This window comes from Solea senegalensis, linkage group LG6, assembly GCF_019176455.1.
Source record: "Solea senegalensis isolate Sse05_10M linkage group LG6, IFAPA_SoseM_1, whole genome shotgun sequence".
NCBI classification, from domain to species: Eukaryota; Metazoa; Chordata; class Actinopteri; order Pleuronectiformes; family Soleidae; genus Solea; species Solea senegalensis.
Window position 1 is genome coordinate 9,458,929 of NC_058026.1, and position 22,754 is coordinate 9,481,682.

Genomic DNA, 22,754 nt, shown 5'->3' on the forward strand with positions numbered 1-22,754 from the left:
TTACACCTGTGTGTTTGTGTTTATTTTTTGCAAAGCCAGTAAAAAAAAAAAAAAGAGGGGACAACAAAGACATCATTCTGTTCTCTCCTCATGCCTCACTTCACCCCACAGCATTATGGGAAATATTATGCAATTAGTTAAGAATCTAATTAAACCTTTTTCTCTCTCTCTCTTCGTAGAACAAGACACGCTGCTCTATAGAGTTATTTCAAGTGACTTGAATTAGACTAACTAATTATCCATTTTTCTGGATATAGAGTACATACTATTACTATAGTAATAGCATGTAATAGTAATTATTATTACTATTACAACTAAAATGCAGTTAAATGGTTGCAATTTCTGGTTCAGGCCACAAAGCATCTGAAGTAACAGTTTCTTAAATCATGTTGCGGCTTCCGTGAATGCATAAACTTTAGTTTCCTGCGTTTTTTTTAAATCACTGTTGCTCTTTTAAATATATACCAACCCAAGTTATTTTTCAAAACATTGCTTTCTCCACCAGGAAATCTCAGTTTAATGAGGAGGAACAACGTAGGAAATGGAAAGGAAGTGACAGATTTGTTTTACCCACAAAACAAAATAAAAATAATTTACAAAACAACACCTTCAGCATAATCTTGTGTAGTTGGAAAAAAAAAGATGTATAGAATCTATTAAAATGACTTTGAATTTAAATTCACTTATGTATTCATGTGAGTCTGAAAACTAATGTATGTCTTTGATAAAATGGTACAAACACTGTCATGAGTTATTTCCCACAGTCACAGTGTTAAGATGCCTCCAGCTTTCATTATTTTAACTCCCAGATTAATGTTAGTGTTGTGTAAAAAATGAAGACCACCGAGCTCTGAATTAGAATTATTTATTTTTGCACAGACACCAATCACAGCAGCATTTTCCAGGTTCTTATCAGCTATAACATGGATTCAAATCTCAAAGTGATGCATCTAACTCTTCAACCCAAGAAACCACCAGCAACAAGTAAAACAAACCATTTTCAAGGCGTATTTAAAACAAGCACAAAATGTCTGCTGGTGGTTCAAGGCATGATCAGGCTTCTTATATTGGAAGCTCCTGTTTAGGACCAATCAGCTCCCAGGATCCACCCAGACTCTCGCACATCAATCAAGCACACACACCTGCAACTCCTCTCACACTCAGCAGACACATCCACACAACACGGCCCTGGAGTCATAACAGTGACTCGTGCATAAGCTCAGTTTGAAAAACAGTCCTGCAGATATTTAGAGTACAGCATGTACTACACACACGGTGTAACAGTAGGCACACGCACATGACGAGCAGGATAACTCAGCACACTTAACATGTGACACTTTACTTTTCTACACTATTCAATACAAAATGTCAGTAATGCAGCAATTCCTCCACTAGGTGTCAGACCTCGCCTGTATCTACACTGTGTTGGAATGGACGCTTGATATGGCACGACTACTACTACTAATACTGCTACTGCTGCTACTACTACTACTACTACTGGTACTGCTACTAATACTACTACTACTACTGCTACTAGTACTACTAATACTGCTGCTGCTGCTACTACTACTGCTACTGCTACTACTACGACTACTACTACTACTACTACTACTAATAATAATAATAATAATAACACTGCTACTACTACTACTACTACTACTACTACTAATACAACTAATAATACTGCTACTACTACTACTACTACTACTGCTACTAATACCGCTACTACTGGTACTAATAACAATGCTGCTACTACTACTACTACTACTGTACTACTAATACTAATACCACTAATACTGCTAATACTGCTAATACTACTACTACTACTGCTACTAATACTACTACTACCAATACTGCTGCTGCTACTACTACTAATACTGCTAATACTACTACTACTGCTGCTGCTACTACTACTATACTACTACCAATACTGCTGCTGCTACTACTGCTACTAATACTACTATGACTACTACCAATACTGCTACTGCTACTACTACTAATACTGCTACTAATACTACTACTACTACCAATACTGCTACTACTGCTAATACTGCTACTACTACTACTAATACCACCAACAACAACAACAACAACAACAATAATATGAAGAAGAAAGAAAAAAGACCCTTGGACAGAAAGAAGAAACAAAAATCAGACATAATGAACTAACTGCAGTACAGGAGATTGACTTGAATAGGAAATAAGCAATGACACAGCGTCTGAACTATGTGTTCATGAGCTCACTGAATGTCCTCACAGTCTGTTTCATTTCCACGTCCACCCTGGTTCCTCTGCAGACGGGCATGTGTGTGTGTGTGTGTGGCATTAGGATGGTGTTTGGTTTATTTGAGCAGAGCAGTTTGCATAAACCAACTCCACACTCTTTCAGCTTTGCCAGAACTTAAATGTAAACCCTGTGGTGAGACTACTTTCATTTGTTTTTGTTTTGTTTTTTTAAACAAGCACATTAGTTAATTATGGGAGAGAATCCATTTTTCAACACAACTTGACGGAGACTGAGTAATGTTTTGGAAACTCAATCGACAGCATAAACACTTCTTACTTTAAACCGACGGGGCACAGTCGACAAAAAACAATACTGAAATGAAATTCTTGAACCGATTTTCACTTTATTAAGTCTGGTCTGCTTTATAAAATATTAGTATGCTCATGTGGTTTAAGTGAGCTGCTTGAAACGACTTGGATATCCACAGTACAACAGACCAGGATAATACAACACATACAAATCCAACAAGATGTTAGATCATGAGACTTTTTTATTTTCCATGCACAGAGACAAAAATGCTTAATTTAAATAGACAAACAAATGATGATACATATATTTAAGACAAAAACAAATGTACAGTCCTCTTCACGTCTGACAGCTGTGCACATCAGGTGACAGACAGAGAATAATGGACTGATTTATTCTGTTTATTTAATATGAAGCATTTTCGCGTGCAGCCATGCGAAGTGTGGTCGGTACGAGTATGCCAACTTTTCAAAAACACGGTGAATTCAATATTGAGGATCTGTGTTAAAGTATTGCTCCGATTGGCACAGCCCATCCATAACCAGCACCTCATGCATCAGTGTAACACACTGTCTCATAACAGTGTGTTACTGTTCCCGCACACATCCATACATTCATAAATTCACATTTCACCTTTTTTTTTTTGTTGTTATTATTTACATTGCATTTCATGGTGTTTCTGTCCTATAATCACTGTCTGCTTACAGTGACTAAGCAGGTAAGATTATAATGTCTTGCTCGATGACTCACTGACAAACTGGCTTGTCCCAACACTGAGAAATCACCATTTCCTTCACTTTATTTCCTCAAACTCTGTTTCCTTCCTGTCTCCTGTTTGCCTGTTAGTGTTTTTTTTATTTGCTCATACATCTGCTTATGTACATGTATATGTATATATATCTGTATATGTATCTATGTATAGACGTATGTGTGTAGATATATGTGTATGCCTTGTATGTGTGTATATACATACATATATATGTGTCTATATATATACATATATACATGTATACATATATGTATACGTGTGTGTGTGTATATATATATATATATATATATATATATATATATATATATATATATATATATATATATACACACATGTATATATACATATACATAATCTCTCCTAATATCCCTCCCCCCCAACTTCCTCCCTGAGCAGCCAGTGAATTCCTGACAATCCGTCATCGCCCGGCCTCACCCTTCCTCACCCTGTGCTACTCTCTCCTCCTCTGCCTCACCCTCTCTGTGTTTACACAGAGGCTGGTGGGGAATTAGCGTTCTGGCGTGATCCATTTGTCCTGATGTGGTTCATCGGGAAGGTCCTGCCTTGATTTATTACACTTGTCAGTTAAACTTGTGGAGGTCCATGTTCAAGCGCACAAAAAAGCTGCATGTGATGTGGCGATCATGCCACTGTGCACCATGGAAGACTTGATGGACGTTTAAAAGAGAGCACATACAAGGCGTGAGAATGACATTCACTCCTATCAAGGTTCATGTTGCTTAGGTTGCATGTTTCTTTCTTGAAGTGTAAATTGTCATATAGGAGATAAAAGTAGAAAATATCATTTAATCCGACAGATCTGACAATTGGAGTAAAAACACGTCAAGTTTTCAGTTTTGCCATTCACACATTCATACAGCACGCATCTATTGTATGTGCATCTTTCATACCCACTCACACACTGCCGGGCACAGCCGTCAGGAGCAATGTGGGGATGAGTGTGTTGCCCAAGGACACATCGGTGTCATAGACTAGCGGAGCTGGGAATCAAACCCACAACCACTGAGCTACCATCACCCCTATATACCCGTATGTCTGAGTACTTATGACTCACAAATCCTGATGGAACTTATTTGGCTTAATCTGAGGGGAAAAAACTAAACAAAAACATCATTCATCCTGACAAATGTTGAAATCTGAGATCCGCTCTCTTGGCAACACCGCGCCGAAACATACTTGGACAGTGAGGAGCACGGATTTACAGAGAGGAGACGTGTGAGGAGTCGGGTTTCACGTTTACGTGTGACATTCAACGACTCCTGCTGTCATCACAGAGACGCTCCAGGAGGAGGCTGTGAGACTTCATACGTGATGCACGACCCACTGGAAACCCACGTTAACTCAATACTTCCTTCCGTCCCACATGTTGTACTTGACAGGTGATGTGCAGAGTCAGAACAAATCACAAGTCGTTGTTCATGTACATAAACTCAGCTGCAGCGAGAGACAACAATGAGAGGAAGAAACAGAGAAACACAAACTGTCTACATAAAATGTCCTCATGTAATACGCTCTCCCCACACTGACCTGGAGATTTACTCTCCTGTTCTTTATTTTCTTCTTCATAAAAACAAACCTTTATTGTGGACTGGAAAAGCCCATCCCGCTTCTTAATATCCATAAGTGTAATTTAAGGGGATTTAAGGGGAACGCTCTGGACAGCGATCACTGCTCTAAGTCCTTATGTCTCCTGGTGCCCGGTGAACGGTTTCCTCAGGCTGGATTTATCTCACACTGAGTGCAAGCAGTATTATAGTTTCTTTATATCTTTCACCAAGTCAACTTGGCACAGGCAAACATTTGTCAAACAATTTAGAGCTTACTTATAGTCCTTATTGTTATTATAACCCTAAAGGATAGCAGATATATCAGTCCAAATAAGAGCATTCGTCTTTGTGTAAAATTACATTCAAAGTTAAATTAAAAGACAAATAGAAATATATCTCTTTATTTTCTTAATTAAACTTAATTGATCTTTATTATTATTATTATTATAATATTATAATTCATCTTTTGGCAGATGGTTTTATGGTTTGTTCGTTTAGGTGCAGGTTCTGTGTTCAGTTGTTCATTTAAAACAACAATGTTGATTAAAATGTAAAACAAAAATAGTAACTGTGTATTTTTTCGAAATAAAAAATGCAAAAAAATAAGGCCTTTATGAAAACACTGATTAAAAAACTGCTTAAAAAAGACGGCTATATGCACTTATCTCATATTATGTTATTTGACTCCAGTCGCTTAGATTTGGTTACATTTACATTTAAAAATGATAATTGTGATGATGAAAATCAAATTTCATTGATATGTAAATGTTACTGTTAAAAAAAAAGAGGGGAAAATAAAGGACCATTGGTCCCCGGAAATCTGGCCCTCGTTGAAAAAAGTTTGGACACCACAGCAGTAGAATGTTACCTAGCAACCAAAGATACATGCAAAACAAGTGGCTGTTGAAATAATAAAAATTAACCTTCCAGCCGTGCAGCGATTGTCTCATTCACACGTTATATCCAAACAGATTCTGCAGCCTTCGTGTTTAAGCCAAACGTGTCAAACTCAATTACAGGAGCTTTGTGTTAGAACAGTAACTGTTCGCTGAGAAATAGCGCCAACACGTGGAAACACGCGTCTTGTTTTTAAACCTAAGTTGAAGTTCAGGTTAGCAGTTTCTATTTAAGCAGAGCAACGTTTCCTGGGTCTGTATGAAAAAACAAAACAAAAAACAAGAATATCAAATGTCATGCTTTCTCAACTTTCAGTTTTAAATATGTTTTAAATAGTCGTGCACTAAAACAACTTTACACAGTATAAATATTATCTAAATGTGAGGATTTCTTTGCTGGAAACAAAACATGAAATCCAGGCGAATGTCCGTCTTCAACTGTCTTCAACTGTCTTCAACTACCACCTGCAGACTGAACTATCACCAAACCAAACTGTCAGAACTAAACCGGAACAGACCCACAGTTTCAGGTTCAGCATTACTCTATTCACCACTGGCTGGACACCAAGAAGCTGCTGCCGCTGCTGGCGCTGCTGCCGCTGCACCGCTGACGAGATCCAGACCTAATCCTCTGCTTGCCAGTAGTAAATACAGTTTGGCAAATAGCTCTTGGAGGATGGATGTGGGAAATGCAACACAGTTGCTTTGAGTTTTCCCGACATCTCCACACAGATTCTGGTCTCAGCTATTTGAGGGGAAGACAGGAATTGAAATGCCTTAAACATGACAGGGATATTTACCCCAATTAGTCGTTTTTTTGTAGTGAATGAATGAAAAGTGTTGGGACACCGAGGGGAAGGAGAGGTCAGCTCACATTTGTAAAGCGCTGCTGCAGGACGCCATGACAACAAGAGCAGAAAGGAAATTGTGCAAATCTTTTGCTGAATTAATTGGAATACTGGACGTTCCACAATGAAAAATGCAGAGTGTTAAAGAGTGCAGCTGCTCCTGGACCTTCACTCCATCTGTGTAGTTTTCAAAAAACTATGGGAAACAAACAAGGAGGCGTGGAGGAGGTCAGGTCAAGTTATTCTTATAGATGGTCCTATAGCAGGGTTTTTAAGAACACAATCCAGTCAGACAGAAAGATACAGTCTGTCATGATTTCATGATACACACTGTATATAATGTGGTTGCTGGACGACCAGACTGTATGTGATGTAGTTTAATGACAGTGACTGATGACGTTCCACTACAGACAAAGTCTCCTTAGGGAGATTCTACATAAGCAATGTCATTTATGTCCTCTCAGAGCGGTTATGTGCTAATATAAAGACCTGATAACAGGCAGTATTAGCGTTATTCTCATGGTTTACATGATGTACGATGCTGAATTTAACACCATAATCCCCTTTCCAAGAAACATCTTCACATTTTTTTCACTTTTTTCCAACTGAAAAACAGAAAAGTAGGTTGAAAAAATGCCTACTTTTCTTTTGAAAAGAAACAAATGTAGGAAATACATCACCCTCAAAACAATATATTCACACATTTCGTTTGCGTAAAGATACTTTTTTTTTTAACAAAATCATCCTAAAAAAAATCCAAAGAAAGGGGGGAAAGAATCTAAATAGCATCTAAATAAATAAATAAAAAGAGGGGAAGAAAATCACTGAGGTGTGCTGCTACAGCCCACTAGATAGTGATAGTGGGAATAAATTATTTCCAGTGAACAAGGAATTCCCAGTAAATGTGAGTCATAAGCTGGCGTTGATTAAATCCCTGCACTTGGAACAAACCATCCATCACGAGTGTTGCGTATCGGTGATCATTTTTTGTTTGGTACAATGTCACAAACGCACTTTCACACACAGTGAATGAGTTATGTCAAAATCCTTTTCTCAGGAAATTCATCACAGGGAACAGTCAAACAGACGTCATATAGATTTTCCATATACTGTTAGTTATGACGTTAAAAAAGGTCACACGACACGACACTGACTGTTCCAAACGGGAGCGACGGCGCTCTGAGCCGCAGCAGTGATCTCTACCACTTGAACTCACTGTGACATCTGATGGATGCATAATAACAGCGTGTTGGAACGTAACAGATGAAGAGCAGTGCAGAGTTCAGTCCGAGATTGTTTTTTTGTAGTGGCAAGCTTGTCCTTCATCACAATATGCCACTCACTTTTATTAGCTCCCTGTTTGAAAAGAGCAAAGACACTGAAAGTTCCCATAAACACAGACGACCTACTGTTTTTCCTCCACACACAAGGAGGAGGGAGGAGGTCGACTGCAACATCACTTAAAAACAACGTGACTATATAAATATCCTGACAATTTCATAGCTGACTGATGATTAGTCAGGAGGATTATCTTGCCTAACTGTGTATATATATATATATATATATATATATATATATATATATATATATATATATACCAAAAGTCATAGTTTAGTATGTGGTGCAAAAGTCACCAAAATGTCATAGTCAGTGTGTGGTCCAAAATGTGACAAAAATGTCATATTTAGTATGTCGTCCAAAAAGTCACCAAAAAGTCATAGTTTAGTATGTGGTCCAAAAACTCACAAAAATTTCATAATTTAGTGTGTGGTCCAAAGTTTAAGAGATCTCTTGATACACAGTATATTGAGACTTCTGCTCTGTGCACTTTCTCATGTATGGTATTTGGACATAACAATCTTGTGCATGAAAAGAAACAGAAATAGATACAGAAATAGAATTGAACCTGTGATTTATTTTGTTTGAGTGTTTCTCACTTCTTGAGCACTGGGTTTACTCAAGTGGCAACTGGTCATGTCGTGACCCACAGGAAGCATCAAGATTCAGTTTGGCATCACTGGCAATCAGGCTTCTTTTGGATGATACCAGCTGTCACTCAAACTCATAAACTTCACGTTTTATTCAAGACCGAAACTAAAACTAACTCAGTCACTTTTTTTGGACTTCCAATCCAATAATGAAGCTTAAATATATATTTTATAGTTATTATCTTTTTCACCTCATAATATTATAATATTCTATCCAATGATGCAACCACTCTGCTGCTCGTCTGCTGTGAGTCCTCCAGTCTCACTTGGTAAGATGACCTACCACTCTGCTGAAGCTACTTTAACAAATACTGGTATTCACCCCCTGCTCCTCAATTTTTATATAATTCCTCCACCTTCTTTTTACATTGCCTTTGCTGTCTTTGCCAAAACCAGAAAGTTGGGATGATAGTGATTCCCTCAGACAAAAAGCTGAAAAAGTACACACATCAGAAGCCATGGTCCAAACACCACAGGACCGCTGCCTTCCTCTCTGCACCAGTGAGAGAAAAAGGGAATTGCTCCACATCTGTGAACAGCTGACGGCCCATGCAGCTCTAACATAAACTCTGAGTTTGTGGATACTTTCCAACTATTTTTTATAGACTGCAGCAATCTGTTTCAACTTCAAAGTGTTTTTGATTGGTGTGTTAAGAAATATTTCAGCAGTGGTGTTGCATTGCCCTTAACCACGGGTGTTTTACTCAGAGGTTATTCCATTAGCTTTGTGATATCTTAGATGTTAGTCTACTTTTCTTCTATTTTTATAATGATGTGTTTATCAAATGATTGCAGTTTTCATTCAACTGCTTCTCTGTCATGTGACCCAGTGAGATTTGGTGTTAATTGGGAATCAATGGGTCATGTCATGTCATGAAAAGACTTGTTCATTTGCAGTGTTTATGTAAATAAATGAATCCAAAATCAGCAATCCTAAAGTGTAGTACACGAGGCCATTTAAATTAAATCACAAGCTTGGTCTGACGTTTTCTTCTGTGGCAGCTGCTCATTCCGCCGTTTCCTATTGGCTGAGAGGCTGCAGCGGTGGAAGGTGTGGTTTTGATGAACGACGCCGCAGCCGTTGTCAAAACGTGCAGTTTAATCTTGAGTCACAAGCGATAAAGAAGCCACAGCCCTGCGAGACTGATAAGGAATTGTAACTTTCTTCCTGTTTTATGATAAACATGTTGTTGGTGGACGTTGGTGAGTCTGCGGATTTCAGCCACCTGTAGCTGGATTTAAGCTAAATATTATGTTCACACCTTTTAAAGGAATGAAACAGCTGCAGCCTGGATTATACTCCAACTGCGGTTTAGGGAGTGTGAGCATTAACAAAAGTGTCGTCAACGATCGAATCTGAGAGCAGCGATGAGAGGAAACACCGCGAGACGCGAGCGCTTCTTCTGACTATGGGCACCGTGCGCTCCTGGCGTTGTGCGTAAATCGCTGTGGTGGATCCACACACTATGAGACGCAATGGCATGGTGTGATCGAGGGGTTCAGACTTTGCTGGCCATCGCGGGAGCCTTTGCTGCTTTCAGCCTCATGACCATCGCCATCGGCACCGACTACTGGCTTTATTCTCGCGCGTACATCTGTAACGCCACTAATGTCACCACAGACGAGAACCTAATACAAACTAAGAAAGTCAAAGGGGACCTAACGCACTCTGGACTGTGGAGGATCTGCTGCATCGAAGGTGAGACCAAGTCTAGTAAGCTGGTGTGTGTGTGTGTGTTTTTGATTTAACAAACTTTTTTGTTGCGTTGACGAACAGGACTGTCATTTTTATTGTAGATTAGTGTAGAATAAACAATATGATACATGAAATAATCACAAAATGTTACTTTAAAGCAATAAAAGTAAATTTAAAGACATGTTGGGACCTCTGCGTAAAGATAATCCACATTCAAGTCCGTGTGCGTAAAACAGTCCACGAATAGTCGCCACAAATAACTCTCTGTTTTGTCAGACCTCGCTGTTGTCGTGTGACAACGCATGAAAAACTGTGAATCAGACACTGCGGCTCAGCATCATCTCCCGCACATTCTATTTGAATTTAAATAGCATTTAGAGTTGAAATGTAAATGGCGTTTTATTAGAAACTCTGGGGGAAAGTGTTACTTTTTGTGCGTTTCTCTATTTCTCATTAATGCAATACAGCTCCTCGGCAACTGCATGAAACTCCATACAACTCTTAATGGTGCAGGAGATGCTCTTAATATACTGTCATGCGTCCAACACGAAGACAACACCCCAGAGGAGACGAGCATGGAGCAGCCTCTGTCCTGTGGGACAACCGCTCGCCAGTGTTTAGACAGTGTCAGTAACAGTTACGCAAGATTGCACGCGACTCTTGATCGCAAAGAGACCAAATCAATCAAAGTGGTCACGGGTGGTGACGTCTTCCGTCAGCTCTGTAACAGTGCGCTGTCCACTGCTCCGGGTGCTGAATTCTCCACTCTGATGTCAGCTTCTTTTCCATTTGTTTGGTTTTTCTGAGGTTTGTATATCATAGGAAACGCCTTTACTTTGCAGACCATTCAGATGCAGATATGACAGCACCTGTGCACCTGTGGAGGAAGAATGAAAACGTACATGTCTGTGAAACATTGTTGTGGGTGAAGGCTCCAAGTGAGGGGAACCACTTGTTCTGAGGTCTGTTTCTCATGCGAACACGTGATGCTATTACAGAAGAGAAACTTGCTTTTCCCTGCGCTTTTTTCCTTCTGTTCCTCTGCCACTCTTGCTATAACTTTAGATTTCAAGGATGCACTGCTATTCATGGATTTCAAGGATAATCAAAAGACACATTTCATCTGCCTGGCTTCAAACTCTTGAGAGCATCAGCGGCAGAAGTGAGATGGAGAACACACTGTTCTTAAACATCTGCAGTCTTTTCCCCCGCCCTCCTCTCTTTCCCTGTTTGTTTCAACTGAAACTGACAAACTTTCTCTACCTGTTACTTTCTCTTATTCACACAAAAACTTGCTTTTGTATCTTAGTGAGGACACATCATCCCCTAGTCCCTTACCATAACATTAATCGTCATAACTAAGTGCCTAACCCTTAAACCAGGTATTAACCCTGAAAAAGCCCTTTAAATGTATTGGCCCCAGACAAAATGTTCCCACAAAGATGGGTTTTTGAGTGTTTTGGACCTCGCAAAGATATAAATACAATTGAACACACACACACACACACATGCATGTACATCTGTGTTTACCTGGCCTCTGTGACAGTAAGTCACAGTGACAATAACAAGCCAATCAAAGCCTTACATCGTGACTTCAAACAAACAGTTGCCAACAGACTGACGCTGGGATTCCTTTGCTGAACGTCAACATGTAAATGTATGCATTGGCTTCATGGCTGCACATTTGTCCCTAAATAGAAGAGCACAGCTTTAACTGTCACTGATTTTTTAACTGTTTGTCTCTCACTTCAAAGACAAACTCTTCTAGCGACGGGGGACGATGAAGTTTAATCAGTTCTATTGGATCAAATATCTATGTGTCGAGCAGACATCTGAATGAGTGTTGTGTCTTGTGGAGAAACTGGGAAGCTCAGTAAAAATCAGCTTTTAAAGGAAACAAGTGAAGTGCAGCCACTCATGCTGACATAGAACCCTTTATCAGTCATGACCAGTGAACACCGTGCAGTGACACCTGTTTCTTACAGATATTTGGTGCAACTTTCACATTTATGAGACACAAATCTGAGCTTCATGAGCTTCTCTGTATCATAGTGAGTGCTTTCTCTGTGTGTGTGTGTGTGTGTGTGTGAAAGCTTGCTGAATGCATTAGTAAGATGTCAAAGGCGTCCTCTGAGAAGCGGAGATAGAAATGTGATTCTGGGTTGCCGGGGGGAGGTTGCCATGGTGAAGCTATGCTGAGTAATAAAAGATGGGTTCTGGTCTCTCAGACAGATGGGCTCTGGGGAGATACCTCCCCTACTGAGCTCAATTTCACTCTCATCTCTCTATCTGTCTCACCCAAATCCCTTGGATTACCATCTTGCTGGCCCCCTGTGTAAAATGTATTGATATCATACATTTTCTTTGACATCTTCACTTTTTTTGTTTATTTTTATCTTGGTTTTTAAATTCCTTGAGTGTGTGTTTCTTGCACACTTGGTTTGGGGTCACACTCATGAAAAGCACATTACTCAGAAGTACTGATCTCAAAAGTATAGAACACATAGATACAAACACAAACACACACACACACACCTAGTGTGCTGAATATATTACACTGTGATTGTGCGTCGCCATCGATCCATAGAGTGTGCTTGGCACATAAAAAATTCAAAGGAAAACGAGAGAGGGCTGAAGAGGAGAAGGATTTACAGCACGCAGTGGGAAAGAGGTGGATCACTGAGACGAGACAGTGGTGAAAGCGTGTCGAGGTTGATAGTTGAAAGAGCCTGGGAGAATGTGGCTAAGAGAGAGAGAGGAATCAGTGACGCTGTAAATCCAAACAAACAAAATAGCTGACGTTTACCTCTATAATATGCTGTTTCTCATTCATAAAAGTATAAAGTGATGCTGTGAATGCATTTCTTACCTGGTCACACAATTCCAATGAAACAGAATGTCACACAGCCAGAAACCACACTCACCAGGAGACATAGATCCAGTCAGGCGTGGCAGCAATGACCAATGTTGACACTGATTTTTTTACTTTGAAGTCACATTTCAGCTTATCATTAGCCGCACTCCACACTTCCAGCCTGGCATCCCAAATGTTGACCTTTTACATTTCTGCAAAATATGGAAACATTTTCATTTTTGCAACATTTCATACGTATTGAATGATAATTATATAATATTATGTCAGTGGTGAGCCAGTTGTCAACATGTGACTGAACACAGTTGGAGATCAGACAGGGAACAAACGTGTTTTAACCTTGGGATACAGTGTTTTTTTTTTATCATCATTGTTTCCTAACAAATGAACCGTGAGGTAACTTGTCTGTGGTTTGGAAAAAGAGTACAGGTTTGTATATGATCCTGGTGACTGGGATGCACACGCTCATCCTGGGGAAAACCAAATTCCCAATGTTTTTCTTGGTGCATTATTAGCACCAACTGTCAAATAGTAGAATATTGGCCATGGAAATACCAAATCTCATCTTTGCATCTCTATATCAGCAGAATCTGTGTTCATAAAAGCCTGTATTTCTTCAGGTGCAAAGATGTGAAACTTTTTGTTTCTTAATAAATAAAAAACAACTTCACTTGGAGTCTGCATGATTGAACCTTACATTGGGAATGATCTCTTTTTCATCTAGTTTATTAACTTTACATGGTATTTTCTTTGTTTTACTATTATAGATACAGATAGTTCTCATGTCAGGTGACACATCCACACATATGTAATATCGTAATATTAATATTAACACAAATACAAAGACCGAGATGACAAGGAGTGTCAGCAAAGTCAGGCGTCACAATTTGAATTCAAAGTCTAATCTTTTAATATTAATAATGTCCCAATGTTTTATTCTGTTCAAAGTGGAGATAATCTCTTCCCAGTGAAGGGAATGACTCTTTGAATAGAAGGTGCCTGAGGGCTTGAGAACCTCTGAAACTCAGATCCACAACAGATCCTGGCCTAAAATGGATTCTGACATGGCTGAGGGGGAAAACTGTTGAGTTCTATATAGTTCACATATTCTCTACGGAAAAGAAGAGACTTTGTTATTTTATTCTTTTTTATTTTTATGTATCATGAAAGTCAATGACTCAGTGGATGGTCAACATGTGGTTTCACCGTCTTAACTGGACCTTGAAGCATTTGCTTCCCTGCACGTTGGTCTCAGTAACAGTCGTGCTGCTTTCGGCTTCTTCGCAGGTATCAATAAAGGAAGCTGTTTCCGGATCAATCATTTTCCCGACGACAATGACTATGACACGGACAGCTCTGAGTACATCTTACGTAAGTCAACGCAACCTGTTCATCTTCATCTGCTCTTTTTGATGGAGTTTGATGCACAATCTCTTTACATCTCCATCCCTCCCTCATGGAAGCCGGATTTCATGTTTGTAATTGAAGCTTTGGAATTGATGAAGTGTGTGTGTACGTGTGTTGAAGTCTAAAACAATGACTTCATCCACATCAGCGCACATCTCAAATTGTTCGTCCATTTATCTTTTTTTCTTGAGGTATCAGATGAGCTTCACTTAATGTATCACATTTGGTTTCCAGATTTAGAACCTGTTCCCACAGGCCTTCTCCCGTCTTTGATGTTTTCTACAGTACATTTATTGACTTAAATGAACTTGTGGAAATTAAATCGGGCACTCACTGGGTTATAGAGTCATGGAAAAGCAGAAACGGCTGCTGCAGAGTCAGGGTGTGGCCACAAATCACAACCTAGTATCAGTGGAAGCTTTGATCTGATTTGTCTCCGCCTGTGAGGGATATTACATACAATACATATATATATATATATATATATATATATATATATATATATATATATATATATATATATATATATATATATATATATATATATATATATATATATGTATTTATATATAATTCTAACAGTGTTGATCTAGTGTGTTTTACATAATCTGAAAAATATTTAATTATTATTATTTTCTGTGATTAAAAACAGCCACAAAAACAACTGCTTCTGTAGTTATTTATGGCACTCTGACAAATACATTAGTCTAATGTAGCATTTATTTTTTATTTATTTTAATTGGCTCTGATGTCATCATGTATGAATCATATATTGCTCATATTTTTTTCTTATGGTCAGTATCAGTATGTGATATTGTATTCTTTTTATAAATCACACAATATACATGCTAATTTGTTTTTAAATATGCAAACAGCATATTAATATACTTTGCTTTCATTGTTAGAAAGTGTTGAGAGGCTACTTATTTGACACTTATGATAATTCACATTCACATTACATTCAAAAGTGTAACATGTCTCGTTGTCTTTGACTTGATTTCCTGGGTCCTCGTGTCATTTGTACTTGCACACTGTCACTGTCGCAGGTATAGTGCGTGCATCGAGCCTGTTCCCCATCCTCAGCACCATCCTGCTGATGTTGGGCGGCCTGTGTGTCGGGGTTGGACGCGTCTACAGCAGCAGGAACAACATCCTGCTCAGTGCTGGCATCCTCTTCGTGGCTGCAGGTGGGACCCAACTGACAGTGCGCTACAGATAAACACACAAAACAGAACAGAACAAATAGATTCTGTATACTGTTGCAGACGGGGAGGAGGATTTCAGAAATGAGAAGACAGTGTCTGTGTTTAAATTTTCCTCTACTTCTCGCCACACAAAAATAGCCCAGTTTTTCTCTTTGGTGTATTTTGTTGTTTGTGTTTTTGTCTCATACTCAATGTTTTTTCTCTCTGAATGGCAGCATTCAGCAGTCATGTGTTTTTATTGTGATGATAAAACCTCTTGTATGCTGTTTGTATGCATTTGTTAACACAGGAGGAAGTTGTGTAATAGCGAGGCTTTACAGTTACATCACCATCTGTTGACTTGTCATGCTTTTGACAGCACTTAACAGCGGGCTTTTGTCTCTTCATTTGGACGAAGATGTGCTGTGACTTTAACATTTTCCATCCTCCATCTTTCCTTCTCTCACCTGTCCTTCCATCAGGCCTGAGCAACATCATTGGCATCATCGTCTACATCTCCAGCAACGCTGGTGATCCCAGTGACAAGAAAGACGAGGACAAGAAGAACCATTACAACTATGGCTGGTCCTTCTACTTCGGCGCCCTCTCCTTCATTGTGGCTGAGTCAGTTGGCGTTCTTGCTGTCAACATATACATCGAGAAAAACAAGGAGACGCGCTTTAGACCTAAGCACGACTTCAAAAACATACCTTCCTCCTCACCTTATTCTCGCATCCCCAGTTACCGCCACCGGCGAAGGCGATCACGCTCCAGTTCAAGATCTAGTGACCCATCCAGGGATCCCTCCCCAGTCAGGATGAAGAGTGGAGGAGGTGGTGGTGGAGGAGGAGGAGGGTTGGGAATGGGGTTGCCAATGGGGGATATATCCATGTACACACTCAGTAGGGACCCCCTGAAGGGTGGAAGTGGTACTGCAGGGCCCTACAGTCCTAAGAGAGACTCTGGGTTTCTACAAGTCCACAACTGCTTCCAGAAAGATCTGAAAGAAGGAGCAAACAGGAGGACCACACCAGTATAAGGTCAGGAGTGCACTGCTCTGTGAAAACAATAAGCTTCGTGGAGCACATTTGAGTTTGTACAGTTGATGAGAAGGGACACTTTCTGTTCACGCAGCAGCGATGTTTAAAGGTCGGAGCTGAGAATTGTATTAATTGCGTCTCTCTGTCACAGAACAGTGCCAGTCCGTGTTTCATTTGGAGGAAGAAGAAAACGGATATCAGAACACATTTTATGATGTGACTTTCTGTAGCAATATTTGAACATTTGATTCCCACAATAGAAAAAAAACAAAACACTATTTGTGATGTTGGCTTTTACAGAGAGGCTGACAGTGTACTGCACATTGAAGGACAGTCACATAAGACTCAATTAAAGGATTCATCTTATCAATTAATCTCCTTTCTTCTGAGGGAGAAAAGATTGTTCATAATCAGAGTTATTGTACTGCGTTTCCCTGTAACTTAACACAAACGGTGCTAACTTATCCCGTACACCTTTGATCATCTCCAGCTTTCTCCACTGCCATTTGAATACTTAAACTGTATCTCAGTAACCTCTCTCAAGCTCGTGTGTGAGTCGCGTGGTAAATATGTGTGTATTATGGCTTTGAAACACTTAAGAGATATAAGCCTTCTAAGAATATGGAATATGCGAAGACGTATGTCAACCAAAATACATTCCAGTATGCAGTGTGATGTATCAGTATAAGCATTGTTTGTACAGATTGTGTGTGAAGACTGCTCTCCATTTGCTCAGGGACGATACATTTTCTTTCTGCACTAAACCAGACAGACTTTCAGTCGGGGTGTGTAAAAGCAGAGGTGAGATCACACTGTTATGTCTTGCTGTTGAATTATTATGACTTCTGCATTTACTGCCTTAAGGTTTATGTCTGCTACAGTTTTGGGGTTTTTTTTTGTGATCATGTCACAAAAAGAATCGCCTACTGTACAAACCCTGTTTCAAGAAAAAGTGGGACACTTTCTAAAAATACAATGAAATCTAGAATGTGCAGTTTGTTAATTCACGGAAGATGAAAAACAATTGATGGCCACAACAAAGAACTGGGACAGAGGCAAACATAGTCTATGAACTGATCAACAATTCTGTCTGTTTTATACCCTCACCTGCTATTAGTTAACCTGCTCATTGTGGAACCTTTCAGTGCAGCATTATTTATACAAGTTATGTACAGTATATTTCTGTCTTTCGACTTTTTAAGAATTGTTGGTTTATAAAAACAAACATTTGCAAAGCACAGGATTGTCAGTGGGAAACAGTGAAAATCTTTTCTGTGGGCCTTTATGAGAAACAAACAAAGACAGACAAAGAGACAGATGCTTTGTCCATCACTTTTGGGAAATTAAGGATTTGAATCCTTTAAATACACGATTAAGTGGTTTAACAAATTAAATCCTTTTGTATTTTAATTGCATTTTTAGAGCAGTGTCTGAAAATGGGATTTGTACATTTGATGCAGAACTTGCAATTAAAATGTCTCTATGTTTATCAATAATTCTTTTCAGAAGAAGAACCAACATTTGTGTCACAATGTAGTTACGTTAACATTGTCCTGCTGAATCGGACGCGTCTACCGTTGCATGATGGATATTGAAATACAGTATGTCACTGTCATGTCAAAGAATGGCTCTGTGTGCAGATACTCTTACTCTTTTGATTGGTTTGCTGTTGATGTAAATCCCTGTCAAAATGCCTTTGGTCCCATTTCTGACAGAAAAGCAGTGGTTTGTATTAAATCATAATTAAAGACTGGCTCCCACGTTCAAACCTAATTACAGGAAACGTCACTTTGGTTTTGGTTTAACATTAAATATGAGCTAAGAATTGGTTGAATGAGGGGAACACGGGCTGTGCTTTTTCCTCATAAGTGAAGAATTTAGTTAATGATGCAGGGTTGATAGGCTCTATTATGGAACTGCATGGCAGACGCTCCGGCAACCACAGGGTGTTGAAGGAAATCTGCATCAGGCAGCTTTATGCTTGGCTGAACTAACAGGCGCCCAGATGCTCTCCCAGACTCTGGATAACATGTCTCCAAACAAGAGCTGGAGCAAAGAGGACGTTGAATGTGTTTGGAGGGTTAGCTGAAGTTCAAATGGCTCACTCTTCAAATAGAACACGGTTGACTGGTTTCTATTAGATCCATCATTTGTTTCCCGGTTGAGTATTCTCAGTGGCAGTAGTTTAGTAATGGCTTAATGTGGTTGTTGGTTTGTGAAGCTGTCACAACACATCGCCACGCACATTGAACCATACCGAACAATAAGAGGGAGCGGAGTCACGGCAGAGTCACTGCTCTTTCAAGTCACTGTCGGGGAGAAGAGGCTGCTTTGAATTAGACTTATTTTTATTCTGCATGTGTGTGGTGTATTTTTGTTATACCACTTTGGTCTGATGACCTTGTTTTCCCCCGTTGTAGTCCAAGAGTTGGGCACTTTCCTCCGTCTATCGCCAAGACCCTGTGATTTTGAAATGCCACAGACCCTTAGTGATATTTTCCTCCACAACAAAGCCCTTATCCTCCCTCCTGCCCCCCCGTGGTGCCCTGGTGAAATATCTCCTCATGTAATTGGAAGGAAAATGGCACGGCCGCCTTTCCATACATTCACAAGAATAGCAAATGTGCTTTTTATGAAATAAATCATTTCATGTACTTTGCTATGTTTATCCTAAATGTGATGCTCTTAAAGAAATGACAAAACGTAAGCCATAACAAAACATTTACAGCCAAAAAACTATTTCTGAGCTATACTGTAATTTTAGATTTCAGATATTTTACCTGTCAGCTTTAATCTAGCCCACCTTTGCTAATGTGAATGACACTGGTATTATCACATCTTACATCATTCACTTATACAAGAGACTCATTGCTTCATCATCTGTAATATTAGTTGAAAAAGGATGTGAGGTTACAGAATAAGTGTGAAAGCCGGATGCTATTTCCTCCCGGAGAGATCATGTCTCCACAGGCCGCCTTTCTCCTCCCAAGTTCTTAAAAAAAAATGAAATGGCTGACATTTCTCCCAGTGGGGGTCTTGATTCCTCGCTCCCTGTTGATATTGGTGCCATAGACTGTTGATCCAGGAACCACAGGCATCCATTAGGATGGCAGCTGTCTCTGTACCAAGACTGGATTTAGCCGGCAGCAGTTACAGATGAAAAAACACAAGAGATCTTTGTGGTGTTGAGCACATCCAGTCGTGTTTCCCATGAGTGGAGAAAGACATATGCATATAACATCACATGATGCCTAATCAACTGCATTTCTTCTCATACATTTTTGAAAATATAAAGGCAAATGCAACTGTAAACATTCTAGGCTAACGAGATAAATGAAATGAAATACTAGAGAGAAATATAAGGTCTATTGAGTTCAGAAATGTGTTGTTATTAACTAATGTATCCTACACTCAACTCTGCCCTCCACTGTCCATTTGTCAGATAATTACTACTCAACTCAACTGAAATAGCATCATTATAATAGAGACAAGCAACCATCCACTCTCACAGTCAATCTAGAATGTCCAATTTACGTAATCCCCATATTGCATGTTTTTGGGCTGTGGGAGGAAACCGGAGAACCAGGAGACTCACTAACGCCAGGTCGTCTTGCTGCAAAGGACCGATTGTTTTATTTCTTTAAATTCAGCTCAACATAATAAGAACAATTCAAATCATCACTTTGTTTTATTTCTTTAAATTCAGCTCAACATAATAAGAACAATTCAAATCATCACTTTATAAACACTACGTTTTCCTCCTCCTTGCCATTTTTCCACTGTAACACAGGCTGATTCATTCATCTTGCACACATTATTCACGTATGGGTCTGCATGCAGTGCAAAGTTACAGTATCAACACCTCTCCACTTTACAAACACAAAACAAAAACGAGGTCATCTGGAACCGCAGACGACCATACCGTGATACAAATGAACCTTTCCAATTTTCACCTTCGATTGTCGCATCAAGGTCTCATCCCTGCAGTTGAGAAACGGCCATGATAAGCTGTAATCAATGTCGCCATGTGTCCTCTGTGATTACAGTCAATAAGCTTAGTGGCCCAGGCTCTGTCCACACATTCATCCACAGGATGAGGTTATTTCCCTGGGAAGATATTTGACGAGCCTGAGTCGTTCCCCGAGGATTCAGACCTACACTTACAACACCAGAGGGGCTGCAACAAAGGTCAAAGGTTGGCAAGCCAGCCAATGTCCGTGTGATCCGTGGGTTGCTACTCTTGTGGAAGTCATAAAGGTGAGTTGGGAGAATGTAAACCATCCAGGCTAAAATACACGTGTGCTCCGCCTCCATAAACCACAGCACACATGCATTTTTATTTTTATTTTTAACGACCCTGCATGACTGCACACAAAACTAACCTAAATTGTTACTTGATAGTCATTTAATGGTCTCATAATTCATTTTTCATTTGAAGTTTTTTTTCTTAACCATAAAAAGATTTCTTTGCGGTTTTAAAAACTATGTCAAACCATTTCCACCATTCCTTTAACTTCACTGTAATGTGTGGAATCAAATGAACGACGCCCATTAATGGTGAAAGTCAAACAATAGCCAATATATTATTGACTAAAATAGAATTGATCTCCAAAGGCTGAAATCGTTCATCAAAATAACAGTAATGAAATATAATAGACTTATATGTACTGTAAACATAAAATCTTATTTTTGAAGATCATATTTATACATAGAATAGTTAAAATATTTAAATCTACAAAAATCAATCATTCCATTTCTTTAGGTTGAGAAGATACTTTTATGTTAATTTACATAGAAACCCATCAATTCGATTTAATAGATGATTAAATGTCATTAAACGGGGAAACACAGCGATCATGACACATTCACAAACACATGAAGACATACAAATACTTCCTGCCTCACCGAACATCACCTTTAAAACACAGATACAAGGATACTCTGTACTGCGGAGCATTTCAAAGATTTGACCCGCGGCACTTAAACAGACTGGTATGAGGTTGTAAAGATAATTTCACTCAACACGGCGACAAAGTCAAGGCAAAGGTGTTTCACATGTGTAACCTATTGCCCCGAAATACTTCACTGGGAATGGGATTCATTCCAGCCCAGTCCCAGCCTAACACTACACAAGAGGCAGGACACACCCCAGACATGTCCACCCAGGGACAATATTAGGATGTAAGTACCAAATTGAGTCAGCAAACATGCATGTGAGGTGAGGAGAGCAATGTAATCTGACAGTCACGCTGATTTACGGAATGACCCTTTCCTCTTAGAGGCTCAAACCTCAAAGCCGCTGACTTAGATTGTTGTTCAAGTTTTCCTACGACAGAGAAAGAACAACATATACTGCGACGTACAGCATGGGAGTCATAAATGACCGCTGTTTTACTCCAACATCACTATTATTATCCATATCGTCAGTAAGTCATATTCATATTCGTATCCAGTTACGGACGTGCATGACATCATTTTGGATACATATGGGTGTTAGCTATGTGCTGTGGAGCTTTATTTTAAAGCCAGAGCTCTTCTGATGCTATATTTGAGAGTGTAAAATAGCAAGTGATGTGAAATCATTGTTCATGTAGAAGTGATGGCCTGAGCTACAAAAAAAAGGAGGACTTTAAAAGAAAAATTGCCAGAGGCAAAATATAAAGTAAGAAAAAATGAATTAGAAATGTTTTTATGAGGATTTGATTGAGGGGCTGAAATGAGAAACCACTCCAGTGCCTTCTGGGACATGAGTGTGTGTGTGGGAGTGGCTGGTGACAGAGCGATCCCCCAGATGGCGTCTACATTTATATACATGCTATCGTGTTGAGTGAGCGCAGCTTCGCAGTCACCTCTCAAGTTCTACTTTTGTTACTGTGGAGACTTTTTGACTTTCACTGGCACCTGTGCTCACACCAAAGGGAAGTGGGTCACAACTCCTACAGCGAGACTCCAA

The 22,754-nt window shown here is 39.4% G+C and overlaps 1 protein-coding gene across 1 annotated transcript; it reads left to right on the forward strand.

Annotated features, from left to right (window-relative positions):
• The first annotated feature begins 9,723 nt into the window (after window positions 1-9,723).
• LOC122770624 (voltage-dependent calcium channel gamma-4 subunit-like) lies at window positions 9,724-18,574 on the forward strand. Its single transcript, XM_044027585.1, has 4 exons — window positions 9,724-10,301; window positions 14,458-14,541; window positions 15,624-15,764; window positions 16,244-18,574. Exons 1-4 carry the CDS (start codon window positions 10,079-10,081, stop codon window positions 16,798-16,800), a joined length of 1,005 nt encoding a protein of 334 aa, XP_043883520.1. The 5' UTR covers window positions 9,724-10,078; the 3' UTR covers window positions 16,801-18,574.
• The last annotated feature ends 4,180 nt before the right edge of the window (window positions 18,575-22,754 follow it).

Excerpts from the sequence above, each read along its gene's own strand:
- LOC122770624 (XM_044027585.1), top strand. The coding sequence starts at position 10,079 with ATGGCATGGTGTGATCGAGGGGTTCAGACTTTGCTGGCCATCGCGGGA. Across the intron at positions 10,302-14,457 it reads GAGGATCTGCTGCATCGAAG|GTATCAATAAAGGAAGCTGT; the intron begins GTGAGACCAAGT and ends GCTTCTTCGCAG. Across the intron at positions 14,542-15,623 it reads CAGCTCTGAGTACATCTTAC|GTATAGTGCGTGCATCGAGC; the intron begins GTAAGTCAACGC and ends TCACTGTCGCAG.